Below are 23,129 nucleotides of genomic sequence, written 5' to 3' on the forward strand. Positions count from 1 at the left end.
GGGACAGCTAAAATTTTATTAAAAAAACTGTTTTGACTTAGCATTGTAGTAGAGGTAGGTATTAGAAAATCATCTTGTCTCAAAGATGCAAATGAATTTCAGTATCTTCTATCTTTATGCTTAGATACTGAAAATTCTTTGTGAAATTCTGTAATAAAATACTGTTAAAGAGCTGTTTGAGTTCTAAGAAATTCAATGGTCCAAGCTACACTTTTTTTTTTTTTTAAAGATTTATTTATTTTGAGAGAGAGAGAGAGGAGAGAGAGCATGTGCACAAGCGGGAGGGGCAGAGGGAGAAGGAAAGAGAATCTCAAGCAGACCCTGAGCTGAGCGTGGAGCCCAGTGCAGGACTTGATCTCATCATCCTGAGATCCCGACTTGAGCTGAAACCAAGAGTTGGGCACTTAACTGACTGTGTCACCCAGGCGCCCCCCAAGCTTCAATTTCAAGGGTGCTTTAGTTTTTGAAAGACCTTACACTTCAGATACACTCAAATCCTTTGATTAGGGTATCACACACCTTGCACTTGGCCCAATATGCCCACCCTCGTTAAGACTTAATGCCCAGGAGCTGTACATTTGTGGACTGTGGGCTGCCTCCTTGGTCTGAATATGGCTTGGAAACATTTTGGTCTTGAACATTTTAAGAAGATGCACATACTCCCCAGTTCTCTTTCCCCCAGCCGACCTGCCTGGTCCCAGGCATTCTGGTTTCCTTCAACCTCATTTGTTGAGAACAAAGTCTGCTTCATTCCTGAGGTCTCCTCACTGCTGGGTGATCTTGCTCATACAGGTTCTGATCATCTGTGACCTGTGGAGTCTTTCACTGCCTCCCTCCCTTGGCATACAGTGATGGCCCCATTCTTGTCTCCTCACACCGTTTCTACTTTTCCCGGGCTTTGACATCAGGTGTTGGCATGTGCCCTAGCTGCTGCTCAGGTTTGTTCGGTCTGTAATATGGACCTGGCTTTTTCCTCCCAGAGCCTTTTGGGCACCAGTTTCTAGTTTTTGGCTTGGCCCCTTCCTAGACTTGTTCTCCTGCCTATCTCCGAAGTCCAGGTTCTGGTTCCTCATCCACCCAGCTCAGAGTCCCATGTTGTAATTCCATTTGTTCTGTTCCTAAAGATGGTACATAAGGATTTCTTAGATCTGACAAGACTCAGAGCACTCTTTTCAAGTATTTAATAAGGATACATGACAACATTAGTTTTGAGGTACTCCTTGATAATCATCATCACAGTTTCAACAGAACCTATCAGTTTTGACAAAACAGACTGGTTTAGAGATTGAAGAGACTTAAGTGTGCTAATACTTCCATCACAATGCCATGAGCATTTTGGAGGTAACTTCATCACATTAATTTTTTTAAAGTTTAAGAAGAAAGGGGTTCCTATGAATTATTGAAAAATATTTGTATGACATACATCTCTGGAAATACTAATTCTAATGCCTTTTTCTCTATAAGTACTATTCTTTAAAATGCTTAAGTTAGTGAGCTAGAAAATGAAATTTCGATCAGCTGCCCACCTCTACAATGACAATTCAATACTAACTGCTTTGGTGAGAATGGACAGCAGAGTACCAATTCGGTACATGCCAATTTCACCTAAACTAGTCCCTAATTCCATGGTTTCTGTTTCTTCCCTTTCACTAGAATGTGCCTTTAGTTCCTTACAAACTTTCCTTTATTTCCCCGACCCCCCCCCAATTTTTTTTAGTTCCACAATCTGTCTTATTCTTCCTGTCCCAAATGAATTTACCAAATTCTTACAGATTCCTTTCCTTAGGAAGTCCACAGCCTCTGTGGCTAAAGGTCAATGAAAGCCTCTCTTTGTTCCCATAGGCTGGGGAAGAGATTGGGGTGGAGCTGCAGGAACCTTGCAGTGAGGTTTGGCTCTAAACACGGCAGACGTGACCGTGAGGGCAAATTCACTTAAGCTTTATTATCTCTTTCCACAGTGCATCTGTCCCCAGTGCCCAGCATGGCCCTGCCACTTGGTAAATACTCCTACTGTTGACTAACATAACTCTATTTACTTTGGAGTCTGCGTCTACTGAATCTAGAAGTTGCAAAATGGCAGCCTATGGTTATATTCCAACCTGCAGACAGGTCCCATTTGGCTTACACAATGTTTGTAATTTTTTAAAAATGTCTCTACTTATTTACTTACTTATTTATTGTTGTTCTTCACATCACCTGGGACACAGTTGGACAATTTTGAATCCTGCAGATTCATTACATAGCGAGGTAATGCCCAAACCTTTGACATTGTTCCTGCTCTCATTTGCCTGTATGACAAGCTTTCTAAAAAAAAAAAATCATACATATGTAAAAAAAGTATCTGCAATTAAGATTTTATTTCATTCATGTCAGATATAACAAGTGCAACTTGAATGTACAAATTCTGAACAGAACATAAAAGAAAAAAAAAAAACCCCAACAACGAAAAACTTATTTAAGCAGATTCATGCAAGAAATGAAAGGGACATTGCAGATGCCACGGCCCTTTTGAATTATGACAAATGCAAAGGACTGCTAATAGACTCCCAACGGGGGACATCAAAGGAAGTCCTACATCAGAAAAAATAAGGGCAACTAAGGAGAGAGGTGGAACTTGCCCCAGAATTCAGACAGCATGCTACAAACTTACTTCCTACCCTTATAATAGCCCTCGAACAAACGGCCCATCCTAGAAGTAGACATTACATCCAAAGGCTGATAAAATAATTTACCTTTTGTGTTGGAAAGGCATTCTCGGAAAAGAAACACTAGTGCTAGCAGTTTCTAGGTAATCAAGGGCTTTCATTTAAAGTGCATCTGTACATTTATAAAACTTAGGTGAACTGTTCTACAGAGAAAGGAATCTTTCCAAAATGGAGGTTCTTGAATAATTGCTTTGGGAAGCTGCCCCCTGGATCTGTGAGCATTTAGAATCTTTGTGTTGACTGCTATTGCCCCCTCACACCCTACCTTTTCAGTAAAATCCATATACTCTCTCTTCAGCCGACCCGAAGAAAATCTTTGGGTCTGGAGGAAGAAGATCTGGGACAGAGCTCTTTATGGATTAGTGTTTCCATCGACAGAACGACCCCTTCAGCTCTGAAAAGCATCACAGTGACTTCATTGGCAATTAGAGAGAAGCTCAAGATCATCTCATAAATAGTTCAAGATCCTTACAAACATCCCCCCCCCCAACAGAACTGCATATTCCTTTGATACCACTGGACTCCTGTAAATACATAGGGCACCACAATGTATAAGATTGATGCCATTCAAATACATCACCTAATTTATTTATATATTTTATTTTCAATTCCATTATTTATATACATGTTTTTGGTAATTATAGTAAAGATGCTGGTGAAAAGTAATTTGTTTAACATTTCATAATGCGTGCAAAAGTAAAAACACTGATTGAAAGAAAAGTAATTTTTACCACCGTTCAGCCCCAACAAATTATGACAAGCAGTTAGGCAATATCATGACTTGCAAAGTTATACTTAGCATAATGTTGCAATTCAAAATATGGCACAGAATGAACAATACAGGTAACAGTCCCACTGGCAAATCTCAGCCAGGTTTTGACTAATTTGGTTTCAGTTGAAGTTGGATTATATAAAAAGGTTTCTGAAAGTACTGAAAAAGAAATAGTGTGCATGAAAGAGAATTCAACAATGTTTACAAAATGCCAAAAATTCTTACTCCGATCCCCCCCTTTTACCATAAATAATTAATGAAGTCCCCTTCCCCCCCACCCCCCCAGCCTCAAAAAGATGTACAAAGATAAATTTTAGCTCAGTGAACAGAACCAAAGGATGACCGCTGTTAGACAGTACTTGGTTAAAAGCCGAAGGACTTTCATAAGGATTCGTATATATTGTCTCTTGAGGAATATAAATAATCTGATAGCATCGCTCTTTTGAGTTTTGGAGACTTCTTGTGTAGGAGTTATAACTGTCCTTGTGCTTTGAATAAAACATGAGCTTTAAAGCAGAAAGCTGATGGTATTCAAAATTCACCATCTTCAAAGTTCATTGTGAGAGTTCTTCTCTGCAGCTTTGAACATCAGGATAGAATTGAAAATTTTGAGAGCAGGGCCCAACTTAATGCTCATAATTTTAACAATGTCTGTTTGGGTCATAAGCAGAAAGGCTTCTCCATCAATTTGCTAAAATGGGAAGAAAAGACAAAGAAGATTATGAATCAATTGGATGTGGTGGTGTGGCAAATAGCCGAAGCTGAGTTATCAGCTGTCTTCTGCACACCACCACGAGAATGGCACAGATGGAGCTCATGTGTGTGAACATTCCCGACTAATGAACCTTTCTTACCGACAATAACCAAATGTGGACTGGAAGCAAAGTAAAAACTCAGTCATCTGAAAAATTGGCCTACAGGAAAATGGAAGACGCCCATATCTCCCCGTGATGACTCTGACTTAGGCAATGAGTCAAGAAGAATTTGGAAAACTCGGGGGTGCCTTAGATCCAGTTCCCATTACGGCAGGTTTTCGAATGAGAGAGGAGAATAAGCACACAGCTGTTTGTGGATATAAACAAAGGAATTCAGGCAAACGTGTCAGCTGCACTCTAACATTTTTTTTAATTAGCTTTCCACAATGAAAAAAATAAATAACATTCACTTTATAAATAGCATTCATTTTTAGAATGGCCACAATTACTCTTCATATACAGAAAAAGAGTAGTAACTAACAAGGGCAATCAACAGTGTAGATGGAAACACATCAGATGAAGGTGGCAAACATGGTGTGAAGAATGGCAGACTAGGCTGGTTCTACTACTACTAGGCGGGTAACTGTGAGCAACATCCTTCCTCTCTCTGGGTCTCTTCTGAGATTACAATTCTGTGCTTCCACAAAATAGAAAACTTTGAGGTTTAAAGATACAGCTCTGAAGAAGATGATGTCTGATTTAGTGGACAGAACAAAGGAATAGTCTTTTTGTAAAATTTTCAGGTTTGGGGGTATCCCACCACCTCAAAAAAATTAATTCGTTTCTCTTTCAGTTTTTCCATTTTACACAAAAAGTAAAAACAAAAAACAAAACAAAACAAAAAACCAGTAAAACACACGTTTGCTCTCTGCCTCAGAGTACATCAGAAACTTTGACAGCAATGTACTGTTTTGAGTTGATTGTGTCTGTCCCAAATTCATACACTGAAGTCCTAACCTCCAATAACCTCAGCATGTGACTTATTTGGAAACAGGGTTACTGCAGTAATTGGTTAGGATGAGATCATACTGGAGTAGGGTGATCCAAGATGACTGATGTCCTGATAACAAAAGGAAATGTGGACACAGAGACAGATACATATAGAGGGAAGATGATGTGAAGACAAAGACAGAACACCATCTATAAGCCAGGGGGGCGGGTCTGGAACAGATCCTTTTCCTCCGCCCTCAGAAGGAAGCTACCCTGCCAACACCTTGACTTCTTGCCTTCTTTAGACTTCCAGACTCCAGAACTAGGAGGACAATACATTTCTGCTGTTTAAGCTACTGGTTTATGGTTCTTTGTCATGGCAGCCCTAGCAAACCAATACCACTCCAAATTCTATAAACAGTTTACCAAATAAAGGCTGATATAGTTTAACAGCTGTTTAAGATTTTCCTCTTTTCTCTAAAAATACAACAAGCCTGAAAACCCTTTCAATCTGTAAGAACCAGGGCCATCTTATGCAACTTTGAGTAATAATTATTTGCAAAAGTTTCCTAAGTTTCAGTAAGGAAACATCCCACTGTCATAAACTAGGAAGGAAAGACACTCCAATGTAAATTTCCAAGTGAAGACAAGTTCAGTGGCAGGTAGGAGAAATGTTCCATTGTTTTTTGGGGAACATCTGCTCTGGTCTCACTTGTTTGTGCTATGACAGTCCTCTGATCAAGCAAGGCCAAGCAGAGAGGCAGATCTATTAACACTTGACTCAACCAAGGCAGACCTTGGTAGAATAAATGGTCCGACAGAAGTCTTCTAAGTCATTAATGAAAATATCAACTAACATACTGGTTCCCGAGGAGCTCATTACAAAGATGGAATTGTTTATTATGACCTTGGGCCCTACTGAGGCTCCTTCTGAGATTACATAAGAATTTAACATGACAGATGACTGATGAGAAGAAAGAGTCTGAGAACGGCAAGGCTGGAATCTGAAAGCTGGGAGTGGGGTGAGAAGGTGAAGTTCTGGTAGAGTGTTTTGAAGGTTCCCCAGGAAAGAAAAAGTCATCCCGAGGCCAGTGCCAGCCAGTATATTTCACAAAGGCTATCTCAAAGCGCGACTATATCTACACGCCTCGATTGGAAGGAAGTAAACTTAATTTGAGAAAATACTTTCTAAGAACAGTGATCACTGCAATGTAATACTGGGCTTGTTTTCTGTTTGTTTTTGTAATGTATATAAACTGGTCTAAATCCAGAGATGAAGTATCTTGCTAAAGGCCCAAAACTCCGAAGGAGGATTTGGAGCTCGGGGTTCTGGCCTTCCATTTCATTACTATTACTTTGCACCCCTGGTTCTCTACCCAATGTTTTAACTCTGCAAATCACAGTGACATGCTGTTTGGCTGTCTTCCTCAGAGGGTAAAGGTATGAGCATGTTCACTCAACAAAAACTTTTTAAACATCTATTATATTCCAGACACTCTTCTTGGGGCTGGGCATCCAGCAGAGAATAAAACAGATATAGGCAAAAACAAGCAAGGAAAGAAACCAAAACTCCTTGTTAAGTTTACATTCTAGTAGTCGAAGATAGACTGTGAGCAAAAAATGTAAGAGATAAGCAAATTAATTAGTAATGAAGTGACAGTAACGCATTCTAAAAGATAATTCATGCTATGAAGAAGACAGCTGGGTGGGGAGATGACTGGGCAGCAGGGGCGGCGATGGATGACTGAGAAGGTAGCAACGGAGCAGAGGGAGTGCGCCGCGTGAACGTCTGGAGGAAGAACACTCCACGTAGGGAAGAGCCAGGATGTGCCTGGATGATTCAGAGAATGGCAAGGAGGCCAGCATGTGGAACAGTGTAAGCTAGGGATGGAGGAGACAGAGGTCAGGAGGTTCTCACCTCTCTCGAGGTCTTGGGTATCAGATTGCAGGCCCTTGTGAGGATTTTTGCTTTTATTCTGATTTACTACTGGAAGTCTAGGAATGGAAGAGTGACATGATCGCACTTATTTTTAGCAGAATCCCCCTGGCTAGGCTGGGAACAGATTGTAGAGGAGCAAAAGCAGAAGGAGGGAGACTGCTTAGGAGGTGACGGCATTAATCCAGGTGGGAGATGATGGTGGCTCAGACCAGAGTGGAGGTGGTGAAGGTAGAGAAACAGCCAGAATCCCTACATGTTTTTTAAAATACACCTAGTAGGATTTTCAACAGATTAGATGTGGAGTGTGTAAGAGAAAGTGAAATCAAGGATGGTTCAAATAACGGCCCATCCTAACACCTGTACTGTGCCTCCTAGAGATCACTTACTAGACTTTAGTCAGATTTATGGTTTACTTCTAGGCCTTAAAACCAACACCTGCTAACCTTGTGAGACATGAATTTTGCAAGAAATTACAGGATGAATGACTAAAGGAATGAATGAATATGGGAATGATACATGTGGACAGTGAACATTCACTGTCTCACTCCTCACAAGAAGGACACTGAGGATACTGGTGCCTGAGGAACATCTCCAGAGATAATATGCCATGAAGAGAAAATGTATTCAAAGAAATATCATATTTGAACTTGAACTTGAATCTTCAAGTAACCAAGCAAATCCACATAGATTGTCTGGATATCAACAGAACCAAAAACAGGATTTACAGAATGGATGTACTATAAATTTATTTTAAAAAATGTTTTATCATTTTCACAGGTAATAACTACCTGTTTTTTCAAAGAAAGAACAACAGCTCCCTGCAGGTGTCTAAATCTGTTCAGGGACTGAGAAGTAATGGACAGTGGTCCACGAACGACACTTAGAATTTAGGCATTAAGGAAAGAAACTCAAAATCTGAATAACTGTCAATTAAAGATCAACTAAAAACCACTAAATCAAAAAAAAAAAAAAAAAAAGATCAACTAAAAAAAAGAAAAAAGCATTCAATCAGAAAAAAAAAGGATGTTGAAAATCAGATCCCTGTATGTCTTAATGGGCATCCATCTAAAGCATAATGATATCTCTTAGTGTCACTACACTGATGCCCAGTGCTTGGGTTCTTAGCTGTCCTGATACTCTTGCAAGGCTCTTAATTGAAAGTGTGCTATTCTTAGCTGCTGAGGCTAAACACAGAGGCAAACAAGGCATATATACTTATAACTGTAGACAGCAGATGGGGAGAAAGCCTTCTGAGATTACTTGGTCTTCTTTCTACCTTCTGGTAGCCAAGATGAGACTGATAATTGACTGCTCTACTTGGAGGAGCTGACTGGTAAGGGGCTTATTTTGAAAGGTCTCTAGTGAGAAAAGTCTCCTGCTGTACTCAAATAGCATTACTTCTGTGTAGTTAAAGCCAACTTCTTTTTTGTTCTAATGCTCAATATGGGTCATAACATTATTAATTATCTCTTATATTGAAGTTTTGGGCAGGCAGATGAAAACAACTAATGTAATAATCTCCCAACTGCAGACTGTAATGAATATCAGTTATTACAAACATTACTGAGATAGGTATAAGATCTAAGGGATTATTTTAGCAATAACAGTAATATTTATTATAACATTAAATGAATTTCAGTCTTGTTAAAATGACGTTTGAAAATAAAATAAAGGGAACTCATTTCATATTATTAAAAATAAAATGTTGCTTATTTCTCTCTGTGCTATAAATTATGTAAATGCATGCTATTAAGTTTCCTGTGTGTGTGTATGTGTGTGTGGTATATGTGGTGTATGTGTTGTGTGTGTGTGTGGTTAAGTAAGCCCCATGGTGGGTCTGAACCCACGACCCCAGATCAAGACCTGAGCTGAAATCAAGACCTGAGCTGAGATCAAGAGTTGAATACTCAACCGACTCAACCGTGAGACACGCAGGCACCCCCCACCTCGCTTTTTTTTTTTTTTAAATAATTAACCTAGTGCTATCGCTGTGGAGCATCATAAAATGGTACAAACATTCCCGCTGCATCTAATCTTATACAAAGACATTTTCATACAAATGACTAATACTGCTTTTTAGACAACTCCATACCAATTTGTCCATTTCGACACAATCCATTTCTTCCCTCTTCTGCCAATTCAAACTATTTCACCATTCACTGCATTTCAGTGCTTTGACCCCATTAAGTAACATACTGCCATTTAGTGGAATACTTACTTCATCTTTAAATACCTTTCCATGTTCTTCACACCCAGGTAAGCTCTGTATGAATTCTGACACCTGTCAAAAATAAGATGAAAATTCCCGTTTAAAAAAGAAGTCAGAATCTAAGTGCTACAGGGTCAAAGTATTTCTCCTGTATGTTTTAGTTGCTCTTCTCAGAACAATTTCTTCTCTTTCAGAAAAAAAGATTCAACCCCTCTTGCATTCATTGTATCCAGCCCTGAAGGACCTACTGCTATATCCCGTCCCTGGCAGACTAAGAAAATAAAATATACCTCATCTGTGCTCCATTTGGAAACTTTACTGGCAGGGATCCCAGCTACGGTGGGAAGAAGTTTGCTCTGCTGCTCCCAGCGTAAGGGCAGACATGGAATCGGGGACTTAAAGGACAGAAAGACAGCCGATCGACGCTGCGCCTGCTGTATGCTCGCTTCTTCCCGGGCACCTGCTCGATGGACAGAAATGGGAAATCACACTCTGAAAAAGCAGCAAAAAAAAAAAAAGCCCCCAATGCCATGTGTCTCCCCCAAATAATGAGTTGGGGGGGCGCTTAGGTAAAGCATTGCTTCCTTTCAACATTCTATTCACTGAGTAATTACACCTTCCTTTTCATTACTGAAGGTCACCGTAAGAAACAACCTGTATGTTGTTTGCTGCATCACCCATTACGGAAGACGTGTCACGTTAGCAAAGCTGCCTCTTTAATGTTTCATGGAAGGTACTCGCCTCTCACCTCAGGAAATAGTTTGGCTTCCCTTTCAGCTGTGGACGTCCTAAAGGTAACGGCCAAGTTGTGTGCTCAAGTCCAGCCACTGTGGTTACCCTGTGTTACTACACCTCTTTCCCTTTTATCTCAGTCCCACATTCTTCTTTCAGTTTCTGTTTACTAATCATGTTGACTTTTTAAATAGCCAACTTACGGCGCCTGGGTGGCTCAGTCGGTTCAGTGTCTGCCTTCGGCTCAGGTCATGATCCCGGGGTCCTGGGATCGAGCCCCGCATCGGGCTCCCTGCTCAGTGGGGAGCCTGCTTCTCCCTCTGCCTCTGCCTGCCATTCTGCCTACTTGTGATCTCTCTCTCTCTCTCTCTGTGTCAAATAAATAAATAAAATCTTTTAAAAAATAAAAAATAAATAGCCAACTTATTTTTTTTGACAGGGATATGAAATTATTGCAATAAAAATAAAACCATAGAAAGGCAAATGCTTTTGTCATTCTTATATTGGTGGAGATCAAAATTAAAGGTACAGAATATTCCATTTATCTGCCAGATCTTCTGAATCCAAGCTTATTTACTGCTGCTCTCCTAAAATCGCCATTTTTTAGCAAATGATTTTATTGTCACTGGGACTCCTAAAGTTTGTCAATAATTATCTCCTTAAGATCCTTTAGAACATAAATCTTCTCTGAAAACTACTTACTCAAAGCCCATCAGAAGAAAGGCACCTCCCCTAACATTTACTCTCCTCCACGCCTACACCAGCTCACAGTTACAATGATACTTCAATTCTACCACCTATCTTTGCCAAATGGTTACCTAGTTTAGGCTTTTGAATCTCTGAGAACATTTTAAGCTATTTTGTATCTCTAAGAATATTTTAAGGTTTTTTTCTTTGAAGAGTAAGATTTACAGAAAAGTAGACAAATCGTAGGGTACAGCTCAAAGAATTTTCACAAAGTGAACACACCCATGTACCCAACACCAGGTCCAAGAAACAACATGGCAGCACACCAAGAGCCTCCTTGTGTCGCCTTCTAATCACACCCCAGCCGGCAAGGGTAACCCCTTTCCTGACTTCCAACACCATAGGTTCTTTACCCTGCTTCTGAATTACATTTAGATGAAAACCTTGGTGTCTGGCTTCTTTCTTTCAAGAGCATGTTTGTGAGACTCATCCACATTGCTTGCTGTATGTGGTTGTAGCTCACCTGCTCTTGGCTGTATGGTTTTTCATTGTTATGAATATTCCACAGTTAATTTGGAATTAATGGACAGTTGAGTTGTTTTTAATTTTTGGCTATTACCAACAGTGCTGCTATGAGCATTCTTGTACATGTCTTTTCCTGAACATATGTATATGTCTCTGTTGTATACACATACTGAGGAGTGAAATTCTGAACTTACAGTGTTTGTGTACATTCAACTTTAGCAAATTCTGCCAGTTTTCCAAAATAGTTGCACGATATGCATCCACTAATAGTGTAAGAGTGTTACAAATCCCGTGTATCCTCAGTAACATATGGTATTGTCTACCTTTTTCATTTTAACCATTTTCGTTAAATGAATTTGCTATGAATTTGAATTTGCTATGGTATCACATTGTGGTTATAATTGCATCTGTCTGATGACTCATGAAAACTTGACAATCTTTTCCCAAGTTTATTGGCCAAATGGGGAAACTCCTTTGTGAAATACTTATGTTTTATGCCCATTTTTTTCCATTGGGTCATCTTGCGTTTTTCTTACTGATTTGTAGAAGTTATCTATATATACTCTGGATAGGAATCCTTTGTTGGAAATACGTCTTATTAACATCTCCCACTCTTGTCTTCCTTTGTACTCCCTTAATACAGTCTTGTATATACGTCTACTGAAGAAATCCTTGCTTACTTCAAGGTCCTAAAGTTAGTCTCCTCTGTTTTCCGCTAAGTACTTCATGTTTTACCCTCACAATCTAGCTGAACTTTATTTTTGTACAGGGTGAGGTAAGGCTCGACATTCCTCATGTTTTTTTCCACGTGGATTTCTAATTCCCCAAACATGATTGATTGAAAAGACATCCTTTCCCCACTGTACTGCACGCAGGGTCGGCTTTACCATAAATATAAATGTGTGTCTCCAGATTCTCTACTCGGTTCCACTGGTCTCTTTACACCAACCTATAGGTCTTAATTACCACCACTTTATAAGTGTCCTGATGTCTGTGATCTAGTTCTTCTTCAAGACTGCCTTGGCTATCCTTATCTCTTTGCATTTCCATATAAAATTTAGAATCAGCTTGTAAAAAAATGCTAGGATTTAGAGATGGCGATTACTGCTGGATATAGACCAATTTGGTTCTGAGAAATGACATCTTCACAATATCCAGTCCCCCGATCCAAAAACAAGGTATATCGCTCCATTTCTTTGGGACTTCTTTACTATTCCTCTTTGATCTTTTGTCATTTTCATGTATAGGTCTTGCATGTATTTTGTTAAATTTATTCCTCTGTATCTGAAGTTTTCTGTTGCTATTACAAGTGGCACAGCTTCTTAAAAATTTATTTCCTATTGTTCTACTGTGGTTCTTCAATAACTTTTCTTTTAAACTAGCCTAATCTGAATTTTGAAATGCTCTGAATATTAGAAAGTAACTTAGAAGTAACTATTAGGGGAAAAAAAAAAATCTGTCTTATTGGAGCTAACACACCCTGGTCCTGGTTCCACCTGAGTGAGCTCATACAGAAAAATCTGTCTGTTCCACATGAAACATTTCAATTCTTCAAATAATATTTAAAAATCCATCATGGTACCTCTTGCCCCATTTAATTCAATGAATCTCATATAACTGGTTATGAGGTTTTAGGACCTCATCCTGCTTTACCCGAATATCTGTTATGAGCCAAATATATACGCCTGTACCAGTTTGTTTTTATTCTTTTATTCTTTTTAAATTTCCCAGAGTTCAGGATGTTTTTGGTTAGCATAAATATGGGGTAACTTAAAAACATTTCTTAATTTCAGACACTGCCAAGAGTTTAGCAATTATTTGAAATATGGTATTTGTACAATCTTCCATGAGGCAGGCTAGTATGAAATGGTGAGATTTCCAGTTCCACAGGAGACTGAAACCATAGAGCCTACTTTTCGGCTTGTCCTCTGATTGCTTGCCACCGAAGTGTCAGTCTTTTCCAAAGTGGTACATTTATGATACAACTGTTCCTATTCTATTAACACTTGCCAACGTTCCCTCTTTCACCATAGTTCTATTCTATTTCCTGCTAAAGCTGTCTTATTCAGCTCATTTCTAATGTTGCTACATCATTATTCTTTAGAAAAACAACTGAGCCATTCTAAAGAAATGACTAAAACCCCTAAAGCTCCCATATTTCTGGTGGCTTCTGCATGTCTTTGAAGCTGATGCTATAAACAGGCCTACACGCGTACATCATTCTGAAACTAATAGCTGGCTCAGCTCAAGTAGCTGGCTCAGTGCCATGAGTAAGGAAGAGTAGGTCTGAATGTGTACAATCTGCTTCATAAAACAAAGCCTTTGTTCTGGAAGACATTTCTGCCACTATCATTTTACTAGAGTCATATTTCTTACCGCCCTCCTATCAAACTATTTATCTGCCTGAAAAATAACACTTTTACAGGAGTTTTCTGTATGTTTTGAAGTTCCCTGAAATGAAAATTTACCAAAGTCCTTGTCCACTCCCCTTTGGCTTCTGGTTTTGTGCTTCCACAGTTCTTCACTGCTACTCAGTTCTGTACCATTGGGCACAGAACAGCCCGGGGAAGATTTCCAAGCCTAGTTCTTACTCATCCTTGCAAAAGTGAGATATGATTAGGAACCTTTTTACTTTGTCTAGAAACTAACTGGCTTTTACTGTTTTGTGACTATCAGGGATGTGTATTTCTGGGCTTCCTTAATATCGGAAGCAAGAAAATGTTAGGTGTCAGTAGTAAGAGAAATAACTTGGTGGAAATATGTATGGTTTTATTGCGATTGCATCTGCTAGACAATTATCAAACGAGGAATATTTTTCTTAGGCTGATACCTGGGGAATGGGTAGTAGAGGCCTGCCTCCTATTTATGATTATGATTTACCATATGGAATTCACTCACTCAGCATGGACACTGTGTCAGAAACTGTGAAAGGTTTGTTAATACAGCATATTCTTGCAGATTTTCTTGAAATGAAGTGCAATAAATAATAATGTAGTTATCCAAGGTAGAAACCTGCCACTACAAATTTGCCCACCATGTCTGTCAATTCTGGTTGAGAACACAGGTATTAAAATTCCTGATTTGGCTTAAGGTAGGAAAAAGTGAAGTGGAAGATTAACCCTTGTAAGAAGTCATTTCTGATAAAGGTGATCCTGAAAGAAATATCCTCCGACGTTTCACACAGAATCAAGACAATAAATGTTCAGTATAGGGAACATCATCTAAACCAACCACGAAGTCTCCTAGTAGAAAGAGACGTCCTCACCTCCATGGAGTGTGAGAACCTGCTTCCTACAGGACCATCCCGTTAAGACCCAGTGGAACCACTGTATGGTAGGCTGACCGAGCAGGGCAAGTCCTAGACAAAAGGAGAGGTACTCCCTCTCTGCTGCTTTCAGACTCAGATCCCCCTCTGAGTGGGGTTCCTACTTCCAAGTCTGGAAATGCTAAATCGACAAGCCAACAGCATAAGTTACCACTGACCTCTTGAGCCTGACGCTTTCCTAGCCCTTCAAGCCAGAGACAGAAGTGAGACCAAAACCTCCAACTGCCTTGCTTCATTTTAGTTTCAAAACAGTGCTAGGAGGTAACTATCCTTAAGGTGAGGAAACAGAAGCTTGACATGCCCAAAGCCACTCTATGAGAGAAGGGCAGCATCAGACAGTGACCCTGGATCTTTTGCCTCCTAATACAGAGGAGAGGGTCATGGTCAAGAGGGTGAGTTTAAAAGTCTGATAAACATGGATTCAAATTCCTGCTCTGCCACTGACTAGCTCTATAATCTTGGTGAAACCAAGTTAACAAGATTGTTGTAAGGATCACATATTTTTAAAATGCTTATCGCAGTGTCTGACATATAGTAAAGACTCAGCAAATGAGAGAAATTATTTCTATTTTGAAAGAAAGGCAAATCACTGAGAGTGTATTGGATATAAAAAGCAAAAATGAAAAGGAGTCAATACCCTTTCAGGCTAATATTCCATGAGTCTATAAAATACGTTCCTAATGTGAAAAGAACAAGGCCAGAAGAAAAGGAATACATCTGTCAACCAAAAAAAAAAAATTTCTTTTAATGGAGTTAACTGGTGACTAAATATAAAAAGATGAACAATAAGAGTGATTGGGTAAGATAAATGGATCACAGCATCAAGGAATGGAGATAAAATTAGCTCCATGATACTAAACTCAAGCTGAAAGATACTTGAGGATCATTTCAAGGTTAACAACCAAAAAAAAAAACCACCAATTGCTATGGAGGCAAAAAGCAAGCCTGACTTTTCAAGTGAGAATCTAGCACATTACAAAATAGAATTCAATTCTTTCTGCATTTCAGCCACCCATGAGAAAGAAGGCTTGCAGCAAAGAAAACAAAACTATACCTTTCCCAGGAGTACAAGAGTTTAAACTTGAAGGCCAGTTTATAGAATACTTTATTAATGCGCTTTCCTACAATAATAGGAATGATTTATTTTTTTTAAGGTAAAAAGTTTAAAAAAAAAAAAAAGGAAGAAGAAGAAGAAAGGAGAAAAAGTGATAAATTATACCCAGTTAAACTCCCCAAAGGTCAAATTCAGTTGCACGGTGAGAATCATAAAAAAACGGGGGCTCATAATTACACATATTGCATGGAATTAACCAGAATTAACTAAAGAAATGGGGGAGGGGGAGAGGCTTTTTTCAGGAGGAAGTTTTTTTTTTTTTTAATATCAATTTGCTCTATGACTCCAAACAAAATAGTTCTCATGGGCCTGCTGAGTCTTAAATCCTACTGGTATTTTAAACAAACTTAGGGTGGCTTCTTTTCAGTCTCCTCTATCCTAAATAATACACAAACTGCAAAGGGCTTTCTCTCCTACCCTTTTGCACCACCCCTCCCAGACAGCTAGATTTAGGAAGGGTTCCTTCCACCACTGGAGGGATAGAATTGGGAATGATCCCTGGTGTTTTACTAGGCTCAAGAATGTGGACCCGGAGTGGAGTATAGCTATCTGACCTCCAGGCTCAGGTTTGCAAGGGGAATTCTTCCAGCACCCAAATGGGAGCGTTGAGGGGTAAGTGTTCTTCACAAAAGACCTGGGAAAAATTCTCTGGACTCAAAAATGTTAAAATAGAAAACAATCACCATGGGGCCTCTGACAAAAAGTTCTACAAAACATCAGAAGAGGAGCATTGATTTATTGACAGAAGAGTTTCATGATTTTAGTGAGGTTCAAGGGGATAGAACCTTTACAAAACAAAAGCAGGCTATGAAAGAGAACAAGCCAATGTAGGAAATTGGAGGGAAATAGAAACCACTGCTGTTAAAATTCATCTTAAAGGCAGTAAGTAGTAGACTTGACAGAGCAAGAAGCTAAGTAAGATATTTCAACCTGAGAAATATGCCTAGAACATCAAAAATACATGTAAGTTGTTAAAATACTAAAATACTGGGGCACCTGGGTGGCTCAGTTTGTTAAGCGTTCGACTCTTGATTTTGGCTCAGGTCATGATCTCAGGGTTGTGAGGTCGAGCCCGCACTGGGCTCTGTGCTGGGTGTCAAGCCTGCTTAAAGATTCTCTTTCCCTCTCCCTCTGCTCCCCACCCCCACTGCACGCTTGCTCTTTCTCTCATAAAACAAAACAAAAACTAAAGTACTTCCATATTGGTTGGTACAATGCCCCCTCCCCCATCCCACTCCCACCCTCCCCCAAGGCAGCCAGGCCCTTAACTGGACTTCATAAGATCCAGCAATTAAGGGTAACTCTTGGTATAGTGGAGAGCATCCAAAACTCTCCTCCAGTACAAAGACCAGTGTTAATTTTAACTGTCTTGTGCAAGGTTGGATGCCAAACCAATTGTTAAATATTTTGAAAATAAAATATAATCCCTTGGCTCTAACTCAAGAATAATAGGTATTACCAGTCAACAGAGAGAACAGAGCACAAATGGTAACCGAAATTATAACTGAAAGAAGTTTCCTGGATTTAAAGACCAGTTGGCAATCACAGCATGATTTCACTGCAGATGAAATTAGTTTTATGAAAGTTTTATATAAAATGTTTCAAAACTTTGATAAGGAAACTTATCAAATTCATTTTAAGAGGCTAAAAATGGATGAGATATTAATAGTCAAATCTCACTCAGGAACATATGTGCAAAAATTCTCAGAGCAACTTATTTTATGAGACTCTCTCCCTTTCACTAATAAAAAATAAGACAGTAAATAATATATCCTTATTGAACTATAGGCTTTGTAGGTGAGAACAATAGTTAAGAGTTATGTATGAATCCTAGTAATGTTTCTGGAGAGAATAAAACAGAAAAACTCAGGCAATTCAATAAACAGGACAAAAATATACAAAGTTTGAAAAGACAAAGAGAGAATACCATGCATATCATAATGTTAATCAAGCCAAATTCTCTATTAAGAGAATAATAATTTTCCAGATCATTTCCAGAAAAAATGATCAAAATCAGCTCAGCAAATCCAACAAAAAGTTAAATCAATCACCAAGTTAGGAAGAGACTGAAAAGTTAACCAAAGTATTACTCCCTCAAAAAGTTCAGAGTCTATTCTGATCTATTCTGCATCTATCTGAATTTTCAATGATGAGACAATTCCAGGCAATAAACACTTCTTCCACAATACTACTACTCTACTACTCCCACCAGCTAATACTTCAGCCACTGATGCATTGAATCCTCATGATAAGCCAATGATGTGGCTACCTACTACTACAGTAATCTTACACAGGAAGAAACACTTACTATGTGCCAGGCACTGTTTGAAGCAAGTGAGAGAAGCACTTCATCGCCATGGCAACCCTGGGAGGGAGTTACCATCATTATGCTTCTGGGTAGATAAGGAACCAGAAGCATGGAGAGGTGTTCAGTGCCATGTCCAAAATCACACAGCGAGCAGGTGGCAGAGACGGCATTCAAACCCTGGCCATCTGTAGGGTTTGTACGTGGTGTTATATTAAACATAATAGAACATGCTGAAGACAGCAGAGAATGTAACCTTTAAAATAATCACAAATTACTGCTTTCTAAAAAATCAGATATGGAAATCAAAGCCTCCCTTATGGAACAGGTCATTGCAGGCAAACAGTCATTAGGTGCTGTTCTCAAATCTTATAGAATAATCTAAAGCAAGAAATACACACAAAAAAGCAAAGTCTCCAGGGACTATCATTAAAATCCCAATCAGGCTAACCTTTTCTTATAAAAAAATAATAATTATGTGTAAGTTATAAATACGATCTATACTATGACTTACAGGCATTACGACTTCATTACTTTGTTAAGCCACTGTAATGTGTTTTTAGCAGAGATGGAAGACAAATTACTTTCTCAAGTACAACTTAAAACGTTTGTTCAAATGATTTTCTTTTCATTCTGTGGTATTAGACTAAGACCCTATTAATTCCATTTGGATTTCAATACACATTCTGAGGTGAGTTTTAAACATATGAAGCAAATGACATCAACAATACCAAAGAAAATATATCACAAGAACCAAAGAGAATGCTGCCCAAACTTTATATATAATATTGCACAGATATGTGAAAAAGACTGTAAATATAGGTCACAAATGAATCTATATCGTTATGAATTACATACTACAGTTGACCCTTGAACAATGCAGGGGTTAAGGGCACCAACCTCTGTACAGTGGAAAATCTGTGTAGAATTTTTTTTTTGAAAATCTGTATAACTTTTGATTCCCCCAAATATAACTACTAATAGCCTATTGTTGACCAGAAACCTTAAGCAATAACCTAACTAGTTAACACTTATTTTGTATTTTGTATGTATCAAATACTGTATTCTTACAATAAAGTGAGCTAGAGAAAAGAAAATGCTATTAAGAAAATCATAAAGAAGAGGAAATACATTTATAGGGCTGTACTGTATTTATTGAAAAAAAATCTTGTGTATGAATGGACCCACACAGTTCAAATCCACGTTGCTCAAGGTCAACTGTATATTTATCCTGAACGATAAACTTCTATAGCCTGTGGTAACAGAATAAACCAACTAAACGATGTTTATCTTTAATATAGAAGTGGCTGCTATATTCTAGTCAAGTTCTGACTGTTGAGTATTAATAATAATATCCATCAATAAGATGAGATTATTATGGCTACCTCTGGCTTCATGCGACGTCCTCATTTCACTTTCTGTTCTCTCTTCAAAGTCCTCTTTGACATCATCAGCATGCTGGTCTCTGAGAAAAACAGGTGTATCAATGTTTTGTAATGCACTTTAAAGGATGGTTCAGCACTGCATCTCAGCAACTGTTATAGGTAAGTGATAAATCACTGAATTCTACTCCTGAAACTAATATTACATTGTATGTTAACTACCTAGAATTTAAATAAAAACTTGAAACATTAAAAAACAACAAGAAAACAAAACACAACAAAATAAAAACACATGATACCACTAAAATGTTAGAAAGGATTTTCAGTTCTACTAAGAAGCAACGCCTAGTAATAACATCTATAAACATCCATTTTCTTCATTACCAATTTTCATTTAGAGTTCAGAAAGGAGATTTTTAAAGCTAAGAATGGTATTAAGGTGAACTATTCTGGCAAATGCAGCTACTGAGTAACTCAACTTCAAACTGGGACAGGTATTCATGAAGAATTTTACTTGGTACTATACAGTAAAACTACAATTAAAGGAAAGAAAATATTTTGAAACTCCAGACCGTTTAATCAAGTAGCATATATACTACACTCAGCTCTGGGATTTGGGCTTGAGCCTGAGATTGGCCCAGGAGAATCAAACTCAATTCTAGGAAGCTTTTCCTGGCTTAATCAGGTCAAATGTGTAGGCTGAACTGATTCCAACTCTTTTTGACCAGGAATGACCCAAGGCTAATCTAAGCATGCCGAAATGCTCTAAAATGCAATGGAATCCATTACGATCTTAATTCAGAGCTTTACCCTTAAGTCAGGGACAAAAACAGCATTAAAGGGAACCAAGAACAGACTAATTATATTTTCTTTAAAGCTAAATTTCAAGTATTTAAAATTTTTCAACCTAATTTTTCCATTCCCAGAGTTCAAAATACATCCCACTCTCCAATTTCCTGGTACTATCGAGGCTATGATCCCTGGCTTACACACTTCAATGCCTTATAATACTCTGCATTTATGATGTCCTACTGTTTCTTATGTGTTGCTACCTATATATAAATATATCCCGAGTTTCTAAAAGATCCAGATCATACTTCTACTGTTAAGTTTTAAGAAAAAAAGCAAACACATTTGAAACCACACACCCCAACAAAATATAAAGCAGCTGTATAGCTAATTACAAAGGCACGAATTTATTCTCCATTTGAATGATGATAATTTAACACAACAATTTAAACATGGTAAGTATGCCATAAATACATGTTCACTACTTCTTAGATCATTTCCACGAACACATGTGAAATTTCATTGAGATCTGTGCTCCCTGGCTAATAAGTTCACACTAAAAACAACTTATCCCAAATGCTGAAGAAAACTTGCTTATTTGAGAATGGAGATGAATCACTGTTAATACAAAATAAAAACATATCTTCTTCCAAGAGTAATCAAATGACTATTGGAGGCTCTTATTCCATAAAATGTGGAGAGATGGGAATATGGGAAAAAATAAAATCACTGATAATTGGAGAAGGACACTAGTTGAAAACTGTCTTCTCTGTAAAAACTGTGCTAAAGTTATACTTGGTAATTACAACATGCTAAAATCAGCCTCATGTGTTAAAATTAGCTTATGTGATCTTCTGAACTTGTTTAATATTAAATTAGAATATTCTTTGAGTCTACAAATCTATCCCAGTAAGTATTGTGACTACTGAAAAAAGTTGTTTGTGCATGACTATCTTAATATTTATTAGAAAAAAAGTCACATATTACAGTGATAACTTAAGTAATTGGCATTTTTCAGAGTTAAAATAAATTCCTAATTAGTCATCATAGATTTCCCAAAAGCTTTAATGAGTGGTTAAAAGGAAAAAAAAAGACAAACTGAGATCAAAGGCTAAAATTAAGTCGTATAATTTTTCAAATATTTCCGTTTTCGTGATCAGAATTGTCCACTGATAAGTTTTACATTTTTGTGGTTTTAATAAAGCACAGCATTCAAGTTAAGTTTTATTAAAATAAAGGTATAAGACTTAAGTATGAGCAAAGTTCTATTGTATTCTTATGCCCAAATACAATGCCAATGGTTTATCTTATGAATGTAAGAAAAGGACCATTTGCTAGGAGAGAATGGAGACAGAAAAGGAAAATAAGACCTCTGACCCAAAAAGTTTCTTCAGGCCTGAACCTGCTGTAATCCATCCCCAGAGAAGCAAAATGGAAGCCATCTATTCTTATATTATTTATATAGCTTCATTATAGAAGCATGTTCAGTTTCCATTTTCCCTACTGCAACTCGTGATATTTCATTAAGCTGAACCCATATAAACTTGGGAATATAAACATGAGTATTTATCCTTACCAAACACAATTCAAATAAAGGACTCTAGAAGAAATGTTTACTGAATGTTTTATTTCCAATTAATAGACTGATTCTGCTAATTCTTTAAAATTAAAAGTGACTAAGCCCCTAGGGGGTTCTACATGATATTTCATTTACTAGAAAGTTGGAGGGGTGGGGCAGTGGGGTCACCCGAGCAGTCTATTAGAACAAGCATTATCAAATAGATGGATGAACAGAACCACTGAAGTGAGCAGAATCCTAATTTAAGCACATCTAGAAATGTGGGAGCAGTTAATAATAAGAAAAGTTACAAGAACATACTATGCACCAAAGGCTGGCTGAGATCTTTATATGTCCAATATTTCATAACAATTGCTAGAAGAAGGTTCTGTTCTTAAAGCCACTGAAACTTAAAGAGGTTAATGCCAAATTTGTAGAACAAGTATAGCACCAGGTCTACTGACACCAAAATCCATAATTAGATTCAAGTATTACTTGGTTTTTACCTTTCCATTTCTCCAGAATACAGTATACCCGTCTTCTAGTGACAAGGTCAGTCATGAAGAATCTGACTCATTCTTGTTTGTTTTGTATTTTATTTAAAATAAAAATTGGTTTCTCAGGGTACCTGGGTGGCTCAGTTGGTTAAGCGTCTGCCTTCGGCTTGGATCATGATCCCAGGATCCTGGGATCGAGCCCCGCATCGTGCTCCTTGCTCGGTAGGGAGTCTGCTTCTCCCTCCCCCTCTGCCACTCCCCTGCTTGTGCTCTCCCTCTCTCTCTCAAATAAAGTCTTTAAAAAAATTGGTTTCTCAGTTGGGCAACCAATATTTCTCTCTCCTACAAGGTGAGGAGTTTCATTGCTAATTCTGACTCAAGAGGTGCCGTGATGGGTCTCTTTCTCTGTGCAAAAATGAAATCCTTAATCTAGGATTTCAACTTCCTAAGCACAAAGTTATTCTAGTTGCACAGGTCTTCCAATTACAGACAAAACACGTTTATATCAGAATGCCCCAACTCTGTGATAACTTTATAATTAATCTCTCTGGAACACGGTACCAGATATGCTTCTTAACAGATTCTCTTTAAAAAAAGACAACCAAACATATTTTGATGTATTTTAATAGTACATTTTTGCTCAACAAAAAACACCTCTGTTTTCTTCTCTTGATCAACACTTTCCATTAGCAACAATTTCATTTAGCTCCGAAGGAGGTACAAGCTGATTGGGCAGGGGGCTAGGGAATCAGAACATGGAGTGGTTACATGGATGGTCTCTGGAAGTGAACAGACCTCCTTCCAATATCAGTTCTGCTACTTAATTCTAAATGATCTTCAGCAAGTTACTTAACTTTCCTACTTCCCAGCTGCATCATCTGTAAAACGAGGGTAATAAATCCCTT

At 38.2% G+C, this 23,129-nt stretch overlaps 1 protein-coding gene across 5 annotated transcripts in view; it reads right to left on the reverse strand.

The window, feature by feature from the left end:
• Window positions 1–2,334: 2,334 nt before the first annotated feature.
• The window catches only part of L3MBTL3 (L3MBTL histone methyl-lysine binding protein 3), a 119,574-nt gene continuing 98,779 nt past the window's right edge, over window positions 2,335–23,129 (reverse strand). For 3 of the 5 annotated variants that reach the window (XM_032407886.1, XM_032407884.1, XM_032407885.1), the window contains exons 20-23: window positions 19,384–19,463; window positions 9,601–9,770; window positions 9,320–9,382; window positions 2,389–4,168 (exon numbers count right to left, since the gene is read on the reverse strand). In XM_032407886.1, the coding sequence (XP_032263777.1) occupies window positions 4,025–4,168; window positions 9,320–9,382; window positions 9,601–9,770; window positions 19,384–19,463 (457 nt within the window). In that variant the 3' untranslated portion in view covers window positions 2,389–4,024. Of the gene's footprint in view, window positions 4,169–9,319; window positions 9,383–9,600; window positions 9,771–19,383; window positions 19,464–23,129 lie in introns of all 5 variants that reach the window. The other 2 variants (XM_032407887.1, XM_032407883.1) reach the window with 1 other exon arrangement.

Source organism: Phoca vitulina, unplaced genomic scaffold, assembly GCF_004348235.1.
Source record: "Phoca vitulina isolate PV1807 unplaced genomic scaffold, GSC_HSeal_1.0 scaffold9, whole genome shotgun sequence".
NCBI classification, from domain to species: Eukaryota; Metazoa; Chordata; class Mammalia; order Carnivora; family Phocidae; genus Phoca; species Phoca vitulina.